This window comes from Oryx dammah, unplaced genomic scaffold (genome assembly GCF_014754425.2).
Source record: "Oryx dammah isolate SB20612 unplaced genomic scaffold, SCBI_Odam_1.1 HiC_scaffold_8, whole genome shotgun sequence".
NCBI classification, from domain to species: domain Eukaryota; kingdom Metazoa; phylum Chordata; class Mammalia; order Artiodactyla; family Bovidae; genus Oryx; species Oryx dammah.
In genome coordinates this window covers 17,987,698-18,011,965 of record NW_024070192.1, presented here as the reverse complement: position 1 = coordinate 18,011,965, position 24,268 = coordinate 17,987,698, and the positions used below count along the sequence as shown (strand labels likewise).

The 24,268-nt window shown below is 52.7% G+C and overlaps 1 protein-coding gene across 1 annotated transcript; it reads left to right on the top strand.

Annotated features, from left to right (window-relative positions):
* Nucleotides 1–1,966: 1,966 nt before the first annotated feature.
* On the top strand, nt 1,967–10,859 carry ADAM11 (ADAM metallopeptidase domain 11). Its single transcript, XM_040245126.1, has 20 exons — nt 1,967–1,980; nt 2,049–2,112; nt 2,460–2,534; nt 2,627–2,698; nt 2,857–3,023; nt 3,560–3,644; nt 3,766–3,856; nt 3,973–4,024; nt 4,517–4,616; nt 4,707–4,778; nt 4,880–4,972; nt 5,348–5,428; nt 5,911–5,961; nt 6,065–6,128; nt 6,365–6,464; nt 6,664–6,783; nt 6,875–7,043; nt 7,133–7,247; nt 7,335–7,425; nt 8,101–10,859. Exons 1-20 carry the CDS (start codon nt 1,967–1,969, stop codon nt 8,147–8,149), a joined length of 1,725 nt encoding a protein of 574 aa, XP_040101060.1. The 3' UTR covers nt 8,150–10,859.
* Nucleotides 10,860–24,268: the final 13,409 nt, after the last annotated feature.

The following is a 24,268-nucleotide window of genomic DNA, read 5'->3' as shown; positions in this document are numbered from 1 at the left end:
CAACTCCAACTTCACTCTGGATCTGGAGTTGAACCAGTGAGTGTGGCCTGGAGTCCAGGGGCTGAGCACTCCGCGGGTGGGCAAGGCATGCCTGGGCTTTTCTGGCTGCAGAGGCTGGGGGCTGGGCTGGGCTGGGGCAGGGGCCCTGGATCTGAGCAGGGTTGGGTCCCAAGCAGGACCCAGCCCCACCTTGACCCCCTCCTTCCTCCTGCCCACTCTGTCTGTTCCAGTCACCTTCTCTCTTCACAATACGTGGAGCGCCACTTCAGCCGGGAGGGGCCGACCCAGCACAGCACTGTGAGTGCCTTTGGAAGGGGCCAGGGAGGTGGAATGACGGGGAAGGTGGCCGGTGGAGGTGGGCTTGGGGGTATACTCTGCACTGAGGATTGGCCTGGCCCCTCCAGGATCAGAGTCCGGGCGGCCTGTCAAATGGTGTGGAGCTCTGAGTTCCCCTTGCCCAACTCCAGGGTACAGACCCCCAGCCAGCCTATCTGCCAGCCTGGAGACATTTCAAGACCCCCCAATGCTCCATGGCCAGAATCTTGTTCAGTACCAAGGCCCCAGGAATTCCTGGCTCCCTGGGACCCCAGGGTCCCAGGCCCGAAGGCCCAGGGGTGTGAGCAAAGATGAATGAGTGTCTATAAATAGCCTCGGCCCTTCCCCTCCAGCTTGTTCAGTAACTGGAGCACAAGTAATTTTGCAGGAAGCAGAGGCGAGGGGGTGTCAGTCCCCTCTGACCCGCGAGCCGGGCCGGGAGGACACGCGCTGCTCAGTTCCTCAGCCGCAGACCACGTGACCAGGGGTGGTCCACGGAGGCTGAGGCATCTGTGAACACACTGTGTGAAATGGTGTGTGTGTGTTGGGAGTGAGCCCATAGCTCTCATCTGATTAAGCAAGCTGATCCATGGTAAGCACTTAGAACACCGCCTGGCACACAGTAGGTGCTATGTGAATGTCATTTAGTCTTCTCAAAGAAGTCTGTGACCCCTGTACCAGCCCCAGTTCATGGTTAAGAGGCACTGATGTGCTCCAGGGTCCTCATGTTGTAGATGAGGTAGGGGAGGCCCAGAGAGGGCTAGGAACTTGCCCAGGGTGAAACAGCCAATTAGGAGCACAGCCAGAGCAGAGCCAGGCTCCAGGTCCCCAGATTTCCAGCCACCTGCACACCACATGGGGCAGCTTCAGTAGCCCTCACGCATCCTCCTGCCTTCATGCTGGGAAGGGGTCACATACATCACGCTCTCTGCTCCTCTAGGGTGCTGGAGACCACTGCTACTACCAGGGGAAGCTCCGAGGGAACCCCCACTCCTTTGCTGCCCTCTCCACCTGCCAGGGGCTGCAGTGAGTGTGGGGAGGGGCTGGGTGGTGGGAGGAGCCTCCAGGCCTGGGGACGGTGGGGATGGTGGGGAGCTGCGTTTCTCTCACTGCAGTGGGGTCTTCTCTGACGGGAACTTCACCTACATCGTGGAGCCCCGAGAGATGGCCGGGCCTCGGGAAAATGCCCAGGTGAGCCCCCCCCCGCCACTCATCATCCCAGTGGCTGTCATCTCAGTGGCTGTGGCTGCCTCCTCCCCCCCCACCCCCTTCCACCTTGGTAACCTCAGCCTCACTGCCCTTTGCAGCGACCCCAGCTCTGGTTCCCTCCTCCTATGCCCCCCAGCTCCAATGTCCCCTCTGTCCTCCAAGTAACCTCCCACCAGGCCCCAGTGTCCTTTGCCCCTGTCTCTCAGGGCACCCCCAGGTCTTGACCCTGGAATCTGAGCATCTGGGAGACCAGATCTGACATGGGAGCTCTGGCCAGTGCTGGGTCACCCTGGGGTGGGGTGGGGGGAAGGGCTGGAGATGTCCCCCCATAATGGGGCTCAGAGCAGACCTGGCCAGCCCCCCCAAGAACTCATCTCCCCTCATTGCAGGGACCCCTTCCCCACCTCATTTACCGGACCCCTCTCCTCCCAGCCCCCCTCGGATGCAGGGAGCCAGGTAAGGGAGGGAAAGCGGGGCTAGGGAGGGGGCCGGCTGTGCCCCCCTCACCAGCACCCTCCCCCCAGGCTGCCTGTTTGCTGCCCCGGACCATCCTGCTCCTCCAAACAGGCCGAGGCTGAGAAGGAAAAGGCAGGTACGGGGGCCCGTACAGACCTCCCACTGCAGAGACCTCGGGCAGTGGTCCAGACAGGACACCCCCGTCTGTAGCTGGGGCAAAGGAGGGCTCTGACTGGTGTGGTTGGAGGTCAGAGAACATCCCTGGGAGGAAGCCCCCCCACCCACTCCCTAAGGCTAATGTCTACACACATCCCTGCCCTGGGCAAACCGAGGCTGCCTGCCTCATACCAAGGCTGGATGGGACCCCCGCCAGTGGGGAGCAGGTACTGTTCCTGGCTGGAGCCCAGCCCCTCTCGAGTCTGTCTGCCGCTTGACCAGACGTGGAGGGAACTGATTCCAAGTGCCCACCCACGCCCTAGGTCCGCCGGGGCCACCCTACAGTGCACAGTGAGACCAAATATGTGGAGCTGATTGTGATCAATGACCACCAGCTGGTACGTTCCCAGGTCGGGCGGTGGGGGGGCGGTGACTTTGGGAAGAGGGACTGGAAGCAGCCTGGCCCTCTGCCCACTCTCTTCTCTCCCAGTTCGGGCAGATGCGGCAGTCAGTGGTCCTCACCAGCAACTTTGCCAAGTCCGTGGTGAACCTGGCGGATGTGGTGAGCAGCCCTCCCTGCCCTCCCCTCTCCTCCCACGCCCCACACCAATGCACACATCCTTGGGGTGAGTGCTCGATGGCATAGGCAGCCTCTGACCCCCACTTCCTGCACAGACAGATTGACCTCCAGCCCCCTCATCTTCTCCCTTCCTGGCACAGATGTACAAGGAGCAGCTCAATACCCGCATCGTGCTGGTTGCCATGGAAACGTGGGCAGATGGGGACAAGATCCAGGTGCAGGATGACCTCCTGGAGACCCTGGCCAGGCTCATGGTCTACAGGCGGGAGGGCCTGCCTGAGGCCAGTGATGCCACCCACCTCTTCTCGTGAGTCCCCCACTCCATGGACCCTGCCAGCCTCTGATGGTCATTGTAGATCACAGAGTTACTGAACATGGCTCTGGGCCACGTGCTCTTGCAGGGCGAGGGGACTGGGATCCCCTTGGACCTGCCCTTGCAACACTGGCTGGTCATCTTCCCCTGCCTCTTAGGCTGAGGCCCCTTTTCCCTACCCTGGTGACCTTCCTCTGCCCATCACCTCCCCTTCACCCTGCTCCCCCTTTCAAATGGTCCCAGCATCCCTTTCTCAGGGACCCAATCCCCTGGTACAGGAGAAAAATATGATAAAAGGTCCTTGCAATTAGAGATGACCTATTAGAAATCCTTCATTTGGCTTATGGGCAAATGAACCCAAAAGGGGAAAGGGGCTTGCCTGAGTCACACAGGCTGACATGGAGGGCTCTGCTCATTGCCTCCCATGGAGGGCTCTGGTACGGGGGCTCACCTGTCTCCCCTCACAGCCCAGGCTAGCCACCAGGGAGAACAGGCTAAGCCAGTTCTCCTGGCAACCCTCTCTCTTCCAGGGGCAGAACATTCCAGAGCACCAGCAGCGGGGCTGCCTATGTGGGGGGCGTCTGCTCGCTGTCTAGAGGAGGGGGCGTGAACGAGGTGAGCTGGGTGGGGTCGTGGCTGGGGTGGGGGGTTGGAGGGAGGGGGCTGCAAAGGGCATGAACACTGTGCCTTTTGGAGGGATGTAGACATCTTTGGGTTCGATCTTCTTCACCCCAAGTATGACAACATGGGGGCCATGGCGGTGACTTTGGCCCAGACGCTGGGGCAGAACCTGGGCATGATGTGGAATAAACACCGGAGCTCGGCAGGTATCAGTGAAGACCCCCACCCCTAGCCCAGACCCACATTCTAGAAGTGAAGAGGGTGTCCACATAAGGGGGCCCGTCTTTCACCCTCTCTTACATTCACCTGGCTCAACTTGCAGGGGACTGCAAATGTCCGGACAACTGGCTGGGTTGCATCATGGAGGACACTGGGTGAGTTCTTGGGCAAAGGGAGCCGTAGGGTGAGCACTGGGTGACATTCTGGACCTGGCTGCCTCAAGAGACCCCGCTCTCGGGACCACTCAGAATTCCAAGAAACGCAGTTGTCTGTGGACTCTGTACAGGGAGACATACATTCCCTAGCCGGACTCGAGTTGTCCAGGCTGCAACGCGCACAGTCGCCACTGGGCGCCGCCAAAGCCTCGTTTGGAGGCCCCTCCCCTCCTCGGCTCACAAAACCCTCGGACTCTCTCGGAGTCCTGAGGTTTCGGGGAGTCAACTGGAGCGGCATCCCCCGCCCACTGCCCTTTGATGAGCAAGCGGGAGGATTTTCGTGCAGTGTCCAGGCACTTCAGCCTGGACAGGATCTTCAGCCTCCTCGAGACAGTGACCGAGTCCTCCGGTGCACCCCATCCCAATCTTGAGAAGGGGCGAGAGGGTGAGCCGGCGGGCACTCAGAAGCATGGTCCCCTCACCCCTGCCCAGGTTCTATCTGCCCCGCAAGTTCTCGCGCTGCAGCATCGACGAGTACAACCAGTTCCTTCAGGAGGGCGGCGGGAGCTGCCTCTTCAACAAGCCCCTCAAGGTAAAATATCAGCCACAGGGCGAGGAACATGGGAGCGGGGCTTGGGCAGGGTCCTGGCCAGACTCGCGACACGACACCCCTTCCCCGCAGCTCCTGGACCCGCCTGAGTGCGGGAACGGCTTCGTGGAGGCGGGGGAGGAGTGCGACTGCGGCTCGGTGCAGGTGCGAGACGGGTGCGGGCGGAGGCGGGGGACGCGGGGGTGGGTGCGAGGGAGGGTCTGGGTGGGGAGGGTCAGGGCTCGCCTTCTCTCTGTGTCCCTCAGGAGTGCAGCCGCGCGGGAGGGAACTGTTGCAAGAAATGCACTCTGACTCACGACGCCATGTGTAGCGACGGTCTCTGCTGTCGCCGCTGCAAGGTGAGTGGTACCCGCCGCCGGGGCGGGGAGGAGGCGGGACCGGGAGGTACTGGGCAGAGAACATGTAGAGGGTGGGACTTAGGGAGGTGGGGCCGTAGGGGAGGCGGGGCTTAACGCGAAGAGAGCGCCAATGGGAAAGGAGAGGGGCGGAGTGTGCGGCACCCTACGTTCTATTGAAGGCGGGCCTACGGGGAGTGGGCCGCAGCACCTGATGATAATTGGTGGGGTGGGCGGAGCCGTGAGCGGACCTGGGGACGGTGCGAGTGGGCAGGAAGAGGTCCGGGGCGGAGCCGAGGAGAGCGTGGGGCCGAGGAGGCGGGAAGACGCGGAAGTGCGTGGTTCTTGCTTGAACCCCGCAATGCATGCCTTCTCTAGTACGAGCCGCGGGGTGTGTCCTGTCGAGAGGCTGTGAACGAGTGCGACATCGCGGAGACCTGCACCGGGGACTCGAGCCAGGTCCGCCCGTCCCGGCTGCCCTGCGGACCCCCGAGCGAGGCGGCCACTATCTCTCTCCCCACCCTTCCTCTCGGCTGCTGGCGTCGCCACCGCTGATCAGGCTGTTTCTCATCTGAGATAGGAGTTTTTCATGCCTCCTGGCTTTGCTCTTCCAATCATTCGACCAATATTTATAGTCTGGCTAGGTGCCTGGTGTGTACTAGGGATAAGAGTGGATAATAATATTATTTAATGTCTAAATCCTTACTACATGCCAGTCATCGAGTACTCTCAGTCCTGTGAAGTAGGTGCAGAAAACTGATGGAGACTGGAGAGGTTTTGGGACCTGCTAAGCCATGTGATCTGAGTTCTCTGCTCTGTCTTTGACATGGAGGGACCCTGGGGCCAGAGCCCCCAGCTGGCAGGCCTTTATTTTTCCCTGGAGCCGAACTTAGCTCCCAGTCCTGGTTCAGCTCTATTCAGTCCAGTGCCTCTCTCCACAGTGTCCACCTAACCTGCACAAGCTGGACGGTTACTACTGTGATCACGAACAGGTATGAAGGGATGGAGGCTCCGCCTCGTCTGGGTCTCTGGCTCAGTCCAGTGTCCTGTCTTGTCCTCAGTGTCTCTGTCCCTTGTCTCCCGATTGTCCCTCAGGGCCGCTGCTACGGAGGTCGCTGCAAAACCCGGGACCGGCAGTGCCAGGCCCTTTGGGGCCACGGTGAGTCTTTGGTTGGAGATGGGAGAAGGCATCTGGAAGACTGGAATTGAGAGGCTGGAGAGGGGGCAGGCTCTGGCTGAAACACGCCCCCCTCCCCCCCGCCAAAAGATATGCAGCTCCCCAGGATCTCAGTGACTCAGCTGGACTTGGAGTCAGGCCATTGTTGCAGAAGCAGGCCTGAGGTCCCAGGTGGGTTCTGGAGTGGGTAGGGTGATGCTGGCTTCTTCTCCCTACAGCGGCTGCTGATCGCTTCTGCTATGAGAAGCTGAATGTGGAGGGGACAGAACGTGGCAACTGTGGGCGCAAGGGGTCAGGCTGGGTCCAGTGCAATAAACAGTGAGTTGTCAAAGCTTCTGGTTGGGCCATCCCAGTTTGGGGGCCGGGGCTCTGGGGCTGGGCAGGGTTTTTTCAGAGATGGGGCAGGCTGTTGAGTCCTAATGGGAGACTGAAAAATCGGGGGATGGGGAGAGGGCAGACACGAGGTCTGTAGTTGGGTCTGAGTCAGACTTGGGTCCCACTGTCTCCACACAAACAGGGATGTGCTGTGTGGCTTCCTCCTCTGTGTCAACATCTCTGGAGCTCCTCGGCTGGGGGATCTAGGGGGAGACATCAGCAGCGTCACTTTCTACCACCAGGGCAAGGAGCTGGACTGCAGGTGTGGCTGGGACCATGGCTGGGGAAGGGGAGGTTGCAGCTGTGTGGGGGGTGGAGGGCAAGGGCAGAGGTTGCCTGTGCCGTCTCCCCAGGGGCGGTCATGTGCAGCTGGCTGATGGCTCAGACCTGAGCTACGTGGAGGACGGCACAGCCTGCGGGCCCAACATGTTGTGCCTGGACCATCGTTGCCTGCCAGCCTCTGCCTTCAACTTCAGCACCTGCCCGGGGAGTGGCGAGCGCCGGATCTGCTCCCACCATGGGGTGGGTGTCTGGAGGCCAGGGATCACGGGAAGGGCTTATAAGAGGGGACTGGGCCCTGCTTACCTGTACCGGCCCCACCCCACCTCTAGGTCTGCAGCAACGAAGGGAAGTGCATCTGCCAGCCAGACTGGACAGGCAAAGACTGCAGTATCCACAACCCCCTGCCCACGTCTCCGCCCACGGGGGAGACAGAGAGATATAAGGGTGAGGCTGAAACTGGCCAGGGTGGGGCTCTGTCTTTCCTGTTCTCCATGCCTGCCCCCACCAACCCCACCCTGCTCTCCTCCCCAGGTCCCAGCGGCACCAACATCATCATAGGCTCCATCGCCGGGGCTGTTCTGGTTGCAGCCATCGTCCTGGGCGGCACGGGCTGGGGATTTAAGTAAGACACGAATACGCCCCCTAAACCCCCTGCATCCCCCAGGGTTATCAGAACCCCAGGCTGAGATTGGAGCTGAGGGGACCTCCCTGAGAGGTTAGCTAAACCAGAGCTCACACATCACAAGCCAAGCCAGCCCACAGGGTCCTGTTTTTACATTTAAAAAGATCAGTTACTCAGACTTTTAAAACCCAGGGATTTTATGTTAAGAATCCAGATTTCCAGCTTTTGAAAAATGAGAAGATTGGGTCCCCCTGTTCTTCAGTGCCTCCCAGCTTGGCCACAGAGCGGAGCTGAGCAGGGGCTGCCTGAGTCCCCAGTCCCCAGGCCCTAATGGCTGTTCTGTGGCACCCATATTGGAGGCCCTCAAGCTGGTGTAACCCCTCACTGTATAGATGACAGACAGAGGCCCAGGGTCAGGGAGTGAGTTAGTTGCAGTCAGGACTCAACTGCAGGACTCCACTTCGGTAGGTTTTCCTGGACCTCCCCTTCTTCTGTTTCCTCTGAACCTGAGACAAACATCCCTGGGCTTGTCATTAGCGTCTAGGGACAAAGGAATGTCTAGCATCTCTGGGGCAAGGTGTCTCCTGGGAGCCGGAGGCTCCTCCCTGGGAGAAAGGGAGGGTCACAGAAGGCTTCTTTTCCTTTCTCTGCCTCCTCTCGCTTTGGCTCCTGAAGAAACATCCGCCGAGGAAGGTACGACCCGACCCAGCAGGGGGCAGTGTGACGCCGGCCACGTTCTCCCTCTCGCTGTCCTTGTCTCCTCCATCTCATTCGTCACCTCGCATTCTGTTGATGGGGAGCTGGGGCCGGTTCCCCCACCCTTGCGGTCACGGCTGTCACTCCCGGGGTGGGAGAACCCCACTCCAGGAAGAGAGTCCTCAACGTGCCCCGTGCCCCCTTCTCCAGCCCACTCACCCCCTCAGCCTTTGGTCCTTTAAGTCCTGCCCTTCCAATGGTCAGCCCACCTCTGGCCCCGTGGACCTGTAGCTGTGCGCGCCACCACCCCCCCCCCCACTCCTCCCCAGGGAAGGGAGCCTACCTCTGCGTCCCATCCGTTTTGTCTTTCATGTTACCACTGTCTGACCTCCCGCCAGACCCCCTCCCTGACCCAGCCTGTGACTCGCTGCCTCCAGGGCCCAGCACTGACCTCCCGGGGCCGGCTGAGGTGGGGGTGCTCTCCCTCTGGGGCCCTGCCTCATATCCTCTCCTGATGCCCCCTCTCCGTTCCAGGTCCGGAGGGGCCTAAGTGCCACCCCGCCCTCCCTCCGAGTCTGGCGCCCACCATCTCCGCCCAGAACCAGGAGGCTGCCCCCGCCCAGCCAAGGAGGGAGGCACCATGCAAATATCTTCCGGGCCCAGCCCTTCAACTCCTGGCCCCACAGGGGCTTGGGGCCGGGTCGTGGCCCTGCCCTCACACCACCAGGGTGGACTAGGCCTGGAGGGCATTTCCCTCATGGTCCCCCACCCCACCTCATGCGGCTTTGGCCTTGCACACCAACTCTCCTCCTGTGAATGTAGCCTCCATCATCACAGATTGCCACAGCTCAAGTTGGGCGGGGGGAGGGCACGCAGCCAGCAATGGGCGTGGTCTGGGATGGCCCCGCCTCAAAACCAGGCAGCTGGGACCTCAAAACCAGGCAACTGGGACCAGGAAGGGTCTAACCTCTCTGGGACCTAGGGGGAGGGAGCTGACATCAACCTTTTATTTTTTTCCTTTTTTTAAAAAAACTGAATCTCAACTGATGAATGTAACTTTGGGGGTGCTTGGGCCAGGCAGCTGTGGGGATATTTCGACATTTGCAGGAGGGACTGAAGCAGTTGAGGCCTGGCCATCCCTCTGGCCCTCCCTGAAGGGGTGTGACTCTGGCCGTCCCCGCAGGGGTGGTCACACCTGGCATCTTCTCACTGAACGTGAAAGTCCCCAAGCCAGGCAGGGGCCCAGCAACCCTGCGCACCCCCTCTGCCCAGCCCTGCTGAGCTTGGAGACAAGTCCGAGTGCTGAATCAAACCAAAGCTGCCTGTTCCGTGCCCGAGGCCTAGGTTATGGGTACGGCGACCACACGTCCCAGACTGTCTTCAATTCCAAAACAGTCGTCTTGCTGTCCCTGCCAGGACGCATGTATTTGGGAGGAGGGTAGGGTCCTAGAATATATAGTCCCTGAAATAACCTGGCACCTTCCCCCTTTCAAGAAGGGTGATGCTGGAGCTGACTCAGGGTTTAGGTGCCCCTTGGCATGGCCTGGAAGTCCCAGGCCATCTGCTGGGGGAGCACTCTCCCAAGGAGGGAAAGCCAGGGGTGGCCCAGTGCCTGGAGGGTTAGGGGCTCTGCCTGTGATGTGCGAGAGGAAGTAGGAAAAGGCAAGTCTTAATGTTTGATCCTCAGCTTCCAGAAACATCCTTAAGGCCCTGTCAAGTCCATTCTGCTCCTTAACCCCATTCCAGGGCCGAGTAGTAAGTTTACAGTCATTTTCCCCATTATTCCTCCGATCTGATCTCCACTGCAGCCGAACCTGAGGCCAAGGCTGGGCAGAATTCCTCAGTCCCCCGACAAACAGTCCTGCCCATGGCCTTTCCTCATGACCTTCACTTGGGACATAGGAGCTCTGGCTCCTTGACTGCTAAAAACCAGCCGGCAGGGGCAAGCTGGGGATCAAGCTACCTTCTGGATGAAAGCCACAAATGAATGGAGCTCCTCTGCCCAGGAATACCCCCAAGCCTCCCCAGGGGTTTCTGAACACCCCCAGGGTCTTTGAGCTGCCTGTCTTAGTTCCTCTGGGGCATCTGTGAGGAGAAATCATGGAAGAAATGGCTCCCAGTTTATCTGTACCACCCCTCAGGGCAAACTGGGGACCAAGGCCCACTGACACCTTTTAAGGTGGCTGGTTGCAGCTGCACTGGGGTCCTGGATACTGAGCTCCAGCTGGCACTGCCCAAGCAAGGGGGTGGGTGGGGTACCCCTCTGGCCAGTTCTGCCCCACCAGCCAGCCACACGAGCTGAGGCGGGGGCAGGAAGCTAAGGGCTGGGTTTTGCACTATTGCGGCGGTAACTTAAGGCATCCTCTTGTGGTACACACGTGCACACAGGTGGCGATGCATCTGGCACAAACATTTGGATCCACATCTCCGCACAAGCGTGAATACCTCTGCACACACAGGCACATCTGTGTGTGCGTGCACATGGGGTGGGGCTGGGGTGTGGAGAACCCAAGACTTCCTGTGACCAGTCCACCTGGCTCCCAGCTGTCCGCATCCTCCTGCCCCACCCTGGCAGCCCCCACCTTGGCGGCGCCCAGGGAAGGGTGGAGGCACACTGACGTGGGCCTGGAACTGGCTCCAAACAGCATCCTGTAAATATGTCATCTGGGGCTCGGGGTGGGGAGGCAGGGACAGGAACGTCCATTAAAGATCACGTCCCAGGGCTTCCATGGAACTCACGCCAGCCTGTGTTTCCTTTCTGTGAATGACCACACTGTGGCCAGGACCCTCCCCATCTCCGTGGCCCTGGAGGGAGTATGATGATGACACCAAAAGCGGGAAGGGAGCACCCAGGACTGGGCGCTGGGAGACTGGGAAGAGGGGGCGTGGCTTTCCATTCAAGGCCAGGAAATAGGCACCGACTGGGTGGAGGGCCTGGCCCTTCCGCTTCCTCACTCTCCCAACAGAGAACTGTCCTTTCCGGTTTCAGCAAAGTAGATGGAAGTTGAGCAGGAAAGCATCTTAGCAAGAGGCAGAAGACTCAATTTCCCTTTTATAGTTGAAGCCAGACTCTCCTTACCTCCCAAGAGAGTCCAGAAAGCTGGATCAAACTGCTCTCTGGTCCCAAGGGTGCTGTGCTTTCATTTCAGGCCTTCAGAGAATTGGCTCTTGCCTCACTGAGGGGCTGAGCACAGCCAAGGCCAAGAGCCCTCCCCACACTGGGGGCCAAGTTTGAGCCAAGAACCTAGTCTTCCCACCCTGGCCTCCGGATGCTTTGGGCCTGGAGATATCTGGCTCTGAAAGTCCTGCTTGTTCAGGGGAAAGATAAGATGAGAGAGGTTGGGGTGAGGAGGAAGGAAGGGAATGGGAGAGAGGAGATAACGGGTGCAAGAAATAGCAGCAATAGGGACCTGGGGAGAGTGAGCAGCTAGAAGCTGTTCACCAGGACAGGAGCCCCCAGGACCCATCCGGTCACGTGCAGAGAGAGCAGGACTCAACCCGGGCAGTGCTGGCCTGGATTCCTGGTCCCCACCCTGTTCCGGCATCTCAGTCCCCCAGCACATCTGGAACCTCTGCCCCCAGACTCCCCCACTGCAGAAGGTCAGCTTTTCCCCCAGGGGGTTCACAGGCGAGGCAGCCCAGCAAGAATCCATCTCCAACCTCAGTCATGACCTGAAGTCTAGGCTCGCCCTGTCTTCTCTCTTCTGGGCTGCAAACCCTACTTACAGCATCATTGCTTCTGCCTCTCAACTCTTCCATCCCGGTCCATACCCCTTATCAATTCCTGATCCATGGTGACCTTCAAACTTGTTCTGATTTGTATACAGCTGACACTTCACATAGTAAAAAGTGTGGCTGTCGGACTTCCCTCATGGTCCAGTGGTTGGGAATCCACCCGCCAATGCAAGGGCCACAGGTTTGATCCCTGGTCTGGGAAGATCCCACATGTCGATGGGCAAGTAAGCCTGTGCACCATGACTACTGAGCCCACGCTCTAGAGCCCATGTTCCGCAACAAGAGAAGCTGCCGCAATGAGAAGCCCGCTCACCACAGAGAGTAGCCCCCATTCACCACAACTAGAGAAAGCCTGCACACAGCAATGGAGATCCAGTGCAGCCAACAATAAATTAAAAATAAATAAAGTGTGGCTGTTGGCAGACAGTGGCGGGGGACTCAAGGGAGGCTCGGTACTTGGCTCTTGCAGGTCAGTGCTCCGCCACTCACACCTGCCTCTCAACCTCAGGAGCCCCCAGAGCTCCCTGTTATTTACAGGAGGCTGCAGAGGGGAGCAGGTGCAAGGGGGTGCAGCAGGAATGCCAGGGAGGTAGCACCTCTGATGCCAGCACCCCCCCATCTGCCCAGGTGTCAGACTCTGTAGGCTGGCACGGAACAATCAGACCTGGCCCAAACAGATAATTGGAAAACTACAGGCATCCCTCATTTAGTGCAAGTTCACTTTATGCTCTTTTGCTTTTACAAGAGACCTGTATTAGTATTTGTTTTCCTAACTGAAAGAAATTTGAAAAGGATTTTCGATTTACGGAAATAGCATTCAGCACCCGTTTGCAGTAGCCCTTACAGAGGCCTCGAGCACCCCAGGAGTGAGAGTGACACCAGAAGGAACCACACTCAGCATCTAATGGCCATAGCCTTTTCTGTTCATTTGGGTTTTCTTTTTTTGGCCGTGATGCATGGCAGGAGGAATCGTAATTCCCCTGCCAGAGACCAAGCCCATGCCCCCTGAAGTGGAAGCGCAGCGTCCTAAGCACTGGACCACCAGGGAAGTCCTTTTTCTTGTTTTAAACCACCATAGCTTTGAACTGTGAACATCTGCACTTTATCTCAACTTATTTTGTGCATTTGTTAGCAAGACGTTTCCTACGGCAATTGCTTCTTCGTTTTACACCATTTTGGCTTATGAAAGTTCTTCCAGGAGTGCTCTAATTTGGGCAGCAGGGAAACCTGTACTTGCTTTGGCTTAGAACATGTCAGGCAGTTCTGACAGTGGTGCCTAAAAGTGTGATGTGGAACCAGAAATTAAACTTGCTCTGAAGACCACCTGTTGAAGGAATTCCTGGGTATCTGGTTTTTCAAAAGTAGAAACAAAAAAAGTAGATAAAATGACTCCCAGTCTGTGTCTAAGTCTCCCTCTCTAAACCAGGACCTGCTTGCTGAGGATTTATTTATTTATTTATTTTGGCTACACCACTCAGCATGTAGGAGCTTAATTCCCCTGCCAGGGATGAAACCCATGCCCGCTGCAGTGGAAGAAGGCTGCCCTAACCACTGAACTGCCAGGGAAGTCCCTGTTGAGGATTTCTGGGTGGATCATGGGTGCAAATTTCAATTCCCAGTTCTCTTTGTTTGGGCTAATGTGTGGGTCCCCTTGGTGTCCTCATGAGTTGGCGGTGACCAAGATTCAAAGCTGGGGACATTGGCACCTTGTGGTTGTTTAGAGTCTACTTGTGGAGTTAAAGGAAGGATTGCAAATTCATTCTGGCTCATCCCAGTGTCTAGACCAACAGAACTGAATGCAGTCCAACAGAATTGAATGCAGCCTACACATACAAGCTATGCATGCATTTACAATTTTTCTGGACTTTCCTGGTGGCACAGTGGCTAAAAATCCACCTGCCAGTGTAGGGGACACAGGTTCGATCCCTGGTCTGGGAAGATCTCACATGCTGTGGAGCAACTACGCCCCTCTGCCTCAGCTATTGAACCTGGGCTCTAGAGCCTGGGAACTGCAACTCCTGCAGCCTTTGTATCCCAGAGCCGGGGCTCTGCAACAAGAGAAGCCGCTGCAGTGAGAAGCTCACACACCACAGTGACGAGGAGCCCTGTTTGCCGCAACTAGAGAAAACCCAAGTACAGCAACGAAAACACAGCACAGAGAAAAAATTCAACAAAATTAAAAAATAAAAATTTCTAGTAGGTAAAGTTAATACATTTTACTAAATCCAATATGGGCTTTCCAGGTGGCACTAGTGGTAAAGAACCCTTCTGCCGAATGCAGATGTACCCTGGGTCCAGAAGATCACCTGGGTTAGGAAGCGGCAACGCACTACAGGACTCTTGCCTGGGAAATACTATGGACAGAGAAGCCTGGCAGGATACAGTCCATGGGATCAAAAACAGCCAGACACGACTGAAGTGACTTAGCATGCAAAGCCACTATATCCATAATAATTTCATTTCAACATGCAATCAATATAATCATTGAGATGTTACATTGGTCTCTTTGGTTTGTTTTTTTGGGTTTATTTGTTTTCTGCACTCTGTCTTTGAAATCAGGAATGTAATTTCACTTAAAGCACATCTCCGTTTTGGAGAGCCACGTTTCAAGCGCTCAATCGCCATGTATGGCCAGTAGCCACCAGAAGGAACGGCTTAGGTTTAGACAATAACTAGTGCTACTAAGTTGCAGTATCAAACCCAGGCAACTTGGAAATCAGGCAAGGACCTGAAAGATGAAACAAAGTACAGCAAGAAAGATCTGAACCAGCTGCCAGGGGCAAGACCTCACAGAAGGTCAGAGGGATCTTGGGTGTCCCTTTCTAGAAGGCAAAAGAAGAGCTAGGAGGACTTTGATAGGATTGGGGAATTTTAACTTAACCGAGACTGAGAGTTCTGGATGTGTCCTGCCCTCTGAGCGCAGCTCTGGCCCCCAGGAACTTGCTGTAAGTAGAGAGACCAACTTCTATCAACATTTTCAGAAGGTCAGCAGGAGAGAGGCAACCCTGGGCCTAAGGCTTGGTGTCAAGGACACCTCTTCTTGCTGAAAGGAGTTCATAGGCTGTCAGTAACAGCTTCAGCTTCAGCATTTGGCCTCTGAAGATGAAGATTTAGTCTCATTTCTTTAAAAAGTATATATTTATTTCTTTGACTACCCTGGGTCTTAGTTGTGGTATGTGGGATCCAGTTCCCTGACTAGGGATCGAACCTGGGCCCCCTGCATTGGGAGTCTTAGCCACCGGACCACCAGGGAAGTCTCATTTCTTGAGGTGCCACAGATACATTTAAGGGACTAAGGCCTGCTTAGGCCCCCAGGCGTTCCCACCCAGTCCAGAGACCCTCTGAAACTTGACCTTAGCTCTACCTTCATGGGGGCTCTTCAGGCCTCCTGATGTCGAAAGCAAGGTGGGAAATAAATGTCGGTAAGCGCTCTGACTCAAGCTGTCATTGTCCTTTTTTGAAATTATGACCTGGACGCCATTCCCCTGGTGACAGCTCCGGAAATGTGCACTGGCAGCCCTCGGGGTGGGAGTCGTCCAGAGGGCTCACTGTCACCTGAACTTGGCAGAAGCTTCTCCCTGCCTCCTGAGGTTGATGAGGCTACAAAGCCCTGGCCACCTCTGCATTTCAGATGAGCTGTAAGGATACAAGGCACACTCGGTCCCCCCGGGTGCCGACAGAACAGCCCTGATGCTTGACTGCCCTTTGCTCTTGCGAAAAGATATTCACATGATCCATCCGACCATGAATTGAGATTTCCCCCGTGACCCCTCCACCCCAACCTGGAGGGACACCGGGAGTGTTCAGTACATTGATGGCTCCAGGGCAGCCCCAGGGTCCCTGGGATTGGGCCTTGAGTCTCCACTGCCTTCCTGGGCTCCATAGTGTTAACTGCTGCTCCCCTCACCCCTCCCACCGGGTGACCCTTCAGGCAGAGTCCTGGCCTTCAGCCACCTGAACCCCTGCCCCCTTGGCAGCCTGCAGCACTCTTGACAAGTGTCTGACCAGCTGCCAGTCTCTATTCTCCCCAAGAGCTGTCTGCTCCTTCCTGGCAGCTGGAGTGCCCACTTGGGTTTAAAAATAAACTCCCACTCTGCCTTTCTTCAGCCTGACCCCTGCAACTTCCTCCAGGTTGAGCTGCCGATCCTGGCTGCCACTGAGAGTAAGGGCCAGCATCATTCCAGAGGCCACATCGGGAAAGTGTTCTGGCATCTTCACTGAGGACAGACTGTATGAAGTTGACCCCAGAAAACTCCTGTTTCTTCATGGGATGATTGTCACTTCTCTGGGGGTCATTCCCAGGTTGAGGGGTGGTTGAGGGTACATGTGTAGGGTGGTGGGAGGCAGGGCTGATCTTAGGAGGAGAGAGACTCCCAGGCTTGTCCAAGTTGACCTCATTACAAATCCATAGTCTCGAAACAACCTAAATGTCCATCAGCAGATGAATGGATAAAGGAGATGTGGTGCATATATACAATGAAATACTACTCAGCCGTAAAAAACGCCATTTGCAGCAACATGGACGCAGCTAGAGACCATCATACTAAGTGAAGTAAGTCAGAAAGGGGAAGACAAATACCGTATGATATCACTTATACGTGGAATCTAAAATATGACACAGTGAACCCATCTACAAAATAGAAACGGACATAGACAACAGACTGGTGGCTGCCAAAGGGGAGGGGGTTGAGGAAGAGATAGGGTAGGAGGTTGGGGTTGGTTAGCAGATGTCAGTTTGGTTCAGTCACTCAGTTTGCGACCCTATGGACTGCAACACACCAAGCTTCCCTGTCCATCACCAACTCCCGGAGCTTGCTCAAACTCATGTCCATCAAGTTGGTGATGCCATCCAACCATCTCATTCTTTGTCATTCCCTTCTCCTCCTGCCTTCAATCTTTCCCAGCATCAGGGTCTTTTCAAATGAGTCAATTCTTCGCATCAGGTGGCCGAAGTATTAGAGTTTCAGCTTCGGCATCAGTCCTTCCATTGAATATTTGGGACTGATTCCCTTTAGGATTGACTGGTTTGATCTCCTTGCAGTCCAAGGGATGCTCAAGAGTCTTCTCCAACACCACAGTTTTAAAGCATCAATTCTTCAGCGCTCAGCTTTCTTTATGGTCCAACTCTCACATCCATACATGACTACTGAAAAAACCATCGCTTTGACTAGACAGACCTTTGTCGGCAGAATGATGTCTCTGCTTTTTAATATGCTGTCTAGGTTGGTCATGGCTTTTCTTCCACAGAGCAAGTGTCTTTTAATTTCATGGCTGCAGTCACCATCTGCAGTGATTTTGGAGCCCTCCAAAATAGTCTGTCACTGTTTCAGCATCTATTTGCCATGAAGTGATGAGACCGGATACAGTTAGCAGATGTAAGTTATTATAAATGGAATAGATAAGCAACAAAGTCCTACCATGTAGCACAGAGAACCATATTTAATGTCCCATGATAAACTGTAATTTTTTAAAAAAGAATGTACATATATGTATGATTAAATCACTTTGCTGTACAGCACAAATTAACACATTATAAATCAACTATACTTCAATTTAAAAATAAATAATTAATAAATGAAAACCAAAATAAAAAAACGACCTGTGGTCTCTAAGCTCAGCTGGGCACGCAACAAAACAGCACAAACACACCTGCTTTTAGCTGGTCAGTGCTTGTCCCACTCCCTCTTATTTAATCCCACCTCCTTTGCTCCCTACAAAACTTACCCCATCCTGCCTCTACTCCCCTCCCACTTTACACTCAGTCTGAAATCCTCTCTTAAGACCCTGCCAGAGTCTCACCTGCATTCTTACCAGTGCTCTTGGGTCCTCCCCGCAAGGGTCAATCCCTCTTTGCTTTGAACACCAACCCATCCTACCTTCTCAGGACATTATTCTGCCACTTCCTAACCCTCTCCCCTGATATCTTCCAGTTCTTCCCAAATTCAAGACCTTTCTGTCTTTGAAAACAAAACCACCATCACCAGAAGATCCCTGGCCACCAGCCCTGCATCTTCACAGCCACACTTCTTTTCTACCCTCTGTCACCCTCCCCACATCTTGCAGGATGCAAAATCTGAGTTTCCTGACCAGTGATCGAACCCATGTCCCCTGCAGTGGGAGTGCAGACTCTTAACCACTAGACCGCCAGGGAGCTGCCTGATCCCACCATCATGCTTCCTTGTCAATCATTCAGTCCTTGGAGCAAACACTGGAGGCTGTCAACTATAAATTCATCTCCTTCTCAGTCCCATCATCTGGATCCTGGTGACAGCCAGCTCCACCCCTCCAGCCATGCCCTCTCCAGTCCCTCCTCAGCCCGGAGTTCTGGCTCACCTGTCCACCCCTTTCCTGCCTCTCCAGCTCATTTTGTGTCCACCTTCCCCCAGACTCCAACCTTGGGAATCTCTTTCAGTTCCCTGAAGTATTTTATCCTGGGGACTTCTCCCTATTGCCTTGACCCTCATTTTATCCAGCTAATGCCTATTTATCCTTGAGGTATGTGGCTTGCTCCAGAAAGCCAGCCTGGGTTGGGTGTCTTCCTAACATGTTTGTGAAGTATTTTAAAGTTCTTCTTTTCTAGGTCATAGCATGCAGCACACGCCATCATGAAGCTTGTCCTGCTCCCCCAGAAAGCATCAGCTCCCTGATGGGTGGGTGGAACCTGCCTTTTACAATGTCATATTCCCAGCATGTAATCTAGTACCTGCAACATTCATGGTACTTACTGTTTGTCAAGCGAAAAAAAAAAAAAGCAGTGCCATCCAAAGGCTGGATTGGATGGTTGAGTGTTGGGTAGGGGGCAAAAAATAGAAAATAGGGAAACACAAAGGCCTGAAAATCCAGACTGGCTCACAACTGTCCTGTTTGTTAGTCGATGAGTTGTATCTGACTCTTTTCGAGTCCATGGACTAAAGCCCACCTGGATCCTCTGTTCATGGAATTCTCCAAACAAGAATACTGCAGTAGGTAGCCATTCCCTTCTCCAAGGGATCTTCCCTACCCAGGGATCAAACCCAGGTCTCCTGCATTGCAAATCCTTTACCATCTGAGCCAGCAGGGAAGCCCAGATTAGCTCACAACTGTCCTGTTTAATTGAAGTTCAATCTGGAATTTGAGTGATCTTTGGGGTGTGGAAGCAAAACGGTTTCATTTGAGACATAACCCACGGGATGTGCTCATTCTGGAAATTCCTTTTCCAACATACAACACAAAGAATAACTGACTTGTTACTGTAAAGAAAGAACTGGGACTATATTCCCAATGTCACAGCCTCTCCCTCAACCAGGTTTCCTCTGAGCCTTTCCAGATTTATTGGTGGAAACGCCAGTCTTCCCATCAAGCACCCTCACGTATGAAGCCTGAGAGCTCACAGCCCCTAGTTGGTGTTTACTGTGGACCAGGCACCAGAGTGGCGTCTCAGCAGGTAAGCACACTCACCAAATGCAGCAGGCTATTTTAGCCCCACCTGATAGACATGGAAACCCAGGCTTAGAGGACACCTCCTCTTGAACCCACTATGTTGCCTTCCCTGAAATGCCTTCAGTATGTTGGGCTTCCCTGATGGCTCAGTTGGTAAAGAATCCGCCTGCAATGCAGGAGACCCCAGTTCGATTCCTGGGTGGGGAAAAGCTGCTAGAGAAGGAATAGGCTACCCACTCCAGTATTCTTGGGCTTCCCCTTGCAGCTCAGCTGGTAAAGAATCTGCCCACAATAGGGGAGACCTGGGTTTGATCCCTGGGTTGGGAAGATCCCCCTGGAAAAGGGAAAGGCTACCCACTCCAGTATTCTGGCCTAGAGAATTCCATGGACTGTATAGTCTATGGGGTCGCAAAGAGTCAGACACGATTGAATGACTTTCACTCACTATGTTGCCTGTAACACTCATTTGTCACTGTTTGTTTTTTTTTTTTTAATTTTATTTATTTATTTGGCTGCACTGAGGATTAGTTGCAGCATGTGGGATCTAACTCCCAGGCAAGGATCGAACCTCGCCCCCCTGCATTAGGAGCAGAGTCTTAGCCGCTGGATCATCAAGGAAGTCCCTGTTAACTTTGATGTAGAGGTCCTATTTTCTGTAGTTCTGTGATGGCACCCAGGGAGTCTCATTTTCCCTCTTTTTGCATCTTCCAGTTTTTATGTGGGGCCACCTCACATCCTTGGAGGTGAGGACCCTAACACAATAACCCTGTGTCATTCCTGAGGCCCAGGACAGGCCTGCTGCTCCAACACAAGAGCCAGCCACTTGATTCAAAGGACTTCTGTGGGTTCTCCCCTTTTCTGAACAATTCATAAACTTCAAAGATTTATAGTGTTTACTTACTAAAATACTTTAAAGCCTTTCCAGGAGCTTCAGAGGAAAAAAAAGAAACAAACCCTAACAATCAATGTTGTTGAAAAGGGGATGGAGACTAAAATCCTGTTTATTCAGACAGAACTGTAGAATGTGGAGATGAGAGGGACCTGAGAAAGTATCTGTCCAAATCCCTGCTCGATTCCTCCTGTACAACCCCCAATTTAGCCTTTGTGTGAATTCCTACAATGATGGGAAACACACCACCTCAAAACCCTAGAGAAAATTTATCAAAAAAACTGAAACCACATTCAGCCTCTCTCTGGTTTCTCCCGACTAGTGTCCTCTTCCTAGGACAGTCTTTTTTTTTTTGCCATGAGGTCTGTGGGATCTTAGTTCCTCGACTAGGGATCAAAACTGTGCCCCCTGCAGTAGAAGCGCAGAGTCCTAACACTGGAGCGCCAGGAATTCCCAGGACAGTCTTAACTGTGAAGACCACTGCTATTTCCCCAGTGCAAGTCTTCTCTCCCTCAGGCTAAAGACCCTTTTGGATTCGTGAAATGTCCTTCGAAGGCCAGGGACCCAGGTCCTGCTCTGTCCTATTACTCTCCTCTGGACACCCTTCAGCCTACCCATGTTCCTCCTAAAGCATGTTGCCTAGGAACAGAATACTCTAGTGCGTCATGACCGGGAGAGCCGAAGCAGCGGGCCCATTCCCATCCTTGATGAGGAAACCTCACATCTACAGAAGCAGAAACTGTGATCTGAGCAGACCACGCTAGGAATGTGTTTACTGGCCTTCATCCTGCCATGATTTGGCTTAAATCTGTAGACATTAAATCTGATAAAGTGATGTGGGCTAAATTTAATAAAGCTTTTAGTTTTTAGGAAAGGGCCCAAACCTACACGTCAGTCCTTGTTCAGAGAATGTATTACACAAAGACGTTAAGGCATTACACTTGGAGAGACAGCTGAAGACACTCCCCCCTCCCCCATCAAGCACCTGCATGACCCTCTGTTTTGGTAAGCACTACAAATTCACTTCTGGGAAGTGATCTCTCCTGTGGAGAGAACACGGTGTTGAGGGTTGCTGGGTGCAGAAAGTAGGAAGCTGAAGGCATCCATCCACGGTTGTGCCGAGTAGAGCAGTCATTAGAACACCGAAGCAGGTCTACAAATAATGTGCAAAGTGCTCCAAGATGTAGGAGGTGAAAAAATAAGACATGGAAGTTGTCTGTAGGATGACACCTCATATGTAAGCTGACATATGCAAGCTGACATATGCGTAGGAGAAGCCAGTGGTAATTTCACAAAAATGGGCCAGCTGTTACACCTGGGAAGAAAAACTTGAGAAAGGGATATTTACTCTTCATCCACTTAACATGTTTTAGTACTTTGAATTTTTAAGACACATGGATGTATGCTGTGCTTAGTCACTCAGTCATGTCTGACTCTTTACGACCCCATGGACTGCAGCTCGCCAGGCTCCTCTGTCCATGGGGATTCTTCAGGCAAGGATACTGGAGTGGATACCCAGGGGATCTTCCCAACCCAGGGATCAAACCCAGGTATCCCACATTGCAGGCTGATTCTTTACTGACTAAGCCACCAGGGAAGCCCCAAAATACTGGAATGGGCAGCCTATTCCTTCTCCAGGGGATCTTCCCAACTCAGGAATTGAACCAGGGTCTCCTGCATTGCAGGTGGGTTCTTTACCAATTGAGCTACCGGGGAAGCGCACAAGCATGTATATTCCTTTTTAAATACTAGCAAGGAAAATCTAAGTGTGGAAGCTATAGACTATTCTTATTTCCTTCGTACTTTTCTGTGTTTCAAGATGAATAAGTGCCTGCGTGCTTTTGAAGAGAGACAATGATAATGGTTTTTTAGGGACAGGCAACAATCAATGTTTTTCATTTTCTCTATTTCTAATTTTCCAAGTTTTTTATAAGGAGGGTGTAATACATTTTTATAACTGGGAAAAATGTCATTAAAACAGAGTAACCAGGGACTTCCCTGGTGGTCCAGTGGCTAAGACTCCACACTCCCAATGCTGGGGGCCCAGGTTTGATCCCTGGTTGGGGAATTAGATCTCACATGCCACAACTAAGACCCAGTGCAGACAAATAGATAAATACATATTTTTTAAAAACCGAGAATAACCAAAAAACACCAGGCAATGGTATTTGGGATAAAAAAAAAAAGACACAAGTCATTGAAAACAGGCACATTTATTGCCTGTTAATTATGCTCCATAAAGTTAATTTTAAGAGCTTAAAAAACCTTTAGAGCTCTTTCATTTCAAAGTCTGTATTATAGTACATAAGTTATTATCTTCATGGAGGATTAATTCATGTACACTCGCAGATGTTCCTGTTAAATTTCAAAGTGTTCCCTTTCCAGACAATTAATTAAATTTAAGTTCTCTAATTCTGGTGCCACCAATTTTAGATTTGAGGTCCGGTAGTCTATTAATAAAGACAACTGTAATTCTGTTGAATAAATGGTTTGCTAAGACTGAACTGAAACAAAGAATAGGCACATGTATATGCCTGTACGTGCAAAACATTTCTGCAAGGAAATGCTAAACAGTAATTATCTCTGAGGAATGTGACTAGGATATGAGGGAGCATTTTACTTTAAAAAAAAAAAATATATATATATATATTTATTTATTTATTTACTTGGCTGCACCAGGTCTTCATTGCAGCATGCAGGATTTAGTTCCTTGACTGGGGATCGAATCCAGGCTCCGTGAAGTCTTAGCCACTGGACCACCAAGGAAATCTCCACATTTTACTTTTTTAGATCCTTTAGTATTGGTCAAAATTATTTTATGATTTTATTCGGTAGGTTTATCCTTTTTTAACTGTGGTAGTTGCAAAACATCTCATGTAAAATTTACCTTCAGTGATTTTGAAGTGTACAGTTCAGTGGTGATGGCTATATTCACACCGTGTGACACATCTCTGCAACTTTTTTATCTCGCAAAACCGGAACTCTCAACATTTCCCAGCCTCCTGGCAATCACTATTCTACTTTGCTTCCCTGATGTTGAGTACTTTAAATAGCTCATGTAAGTGGACTCATACAGTATTTGTCATTTTGTGACAAGCTTATTTCTTTTAGCATTTTGTCCTCAAGGCTCAACCGTGTGACAGGATCATTTTCTTTTTCAAGGCTGAACTAGTCCATTATATATATTTTCTTTATCCACTTACCTGTTGATGGACATTTGAATTGTTTTCATTTCCTGACTACTGTGGAAAATGCTGCAAGTTACATTGGTGTGTAAACATCTCTTCGATTCTGCTTTCAATTCTTGGGTACATACCCAGAAGTGGGATTGATAGATTAATAGGTGTATGTGTGTTTAAAGACGGATGGTTGCTGGCCAGAGCTTGGATTGACATGGTTATTAAATTGTTACTAATAAAATTATAAATCCCCCTAATGGTTTGCATCAAGAGAACTGCTATAAAGATGGAAGACCAAAAAGCACTCCTCGTCAGTCGTGTCTTACTCTCCATATGAAGTGGCTCAGACTTAGCATATGGCTTTTGCTCAGTTTTTCTAAGAGTTGACTACAGTCTTTTCCATCCTCTATTTTTTTTCCCATGTTTATTTTTATTTGGCTGCAGAGTCTTAGTTTTGGCACACAGTGTCTTTAGCTGCAGCATGTAGGATCTAGTTCCCTGACCAGGGGTTGAACCTGGGCTCCCTGCCTTGGGAGCTCGGACTGTTAGCTACTGGACCACCAGGGAAACCTCTCCATCCTCTGTCATCAGGCCTCAGAACACATGTCTGAGTTGCATCAAGGTAGGTTTGCCAGTTTTAGCAAATAAAAATACAGGACACTCAGTTACGTTTGAATTTCAGATAAATAACAAATAATTTTTTAAATATCAGCATGTCCCATGTAATATATACTATTGACCTGAAATTCAAATGGAATCAGGCATCTGTGTTTTATCTGGCAATCCTAAATCAAGGGTGATGGGGTCCAGGACGTGTATTCCAGGTCAATCTACATCGACGTTCTCTGGGAGTACCCAGCTGTGCTATGGCGGGCATTCTCCTTACCACACAACCGCCCCTCCCCCTGCCCTGCTCCCCCACCCC

Excerpts from the sequence above, each read along its gene's own strand:
- ADAM11 (XM_040245126.1), top strand. Across the intron at positions 2,535-2,626 it reads TGATCAATGACCACCAGCTG|TTCGGGCAGATGCGGCAGTC; the intron begins GTACGTTCCCAG and ends CTTCTCTCCCAG. Across the intron at positions 4,025-4,516 it reads TGCATCATGGAGGACACTGG|GTTCTATCTGCCCCGCAAGT; the intron begins GTGAGTTCTTGG and ends ACCCCTGCCCAG.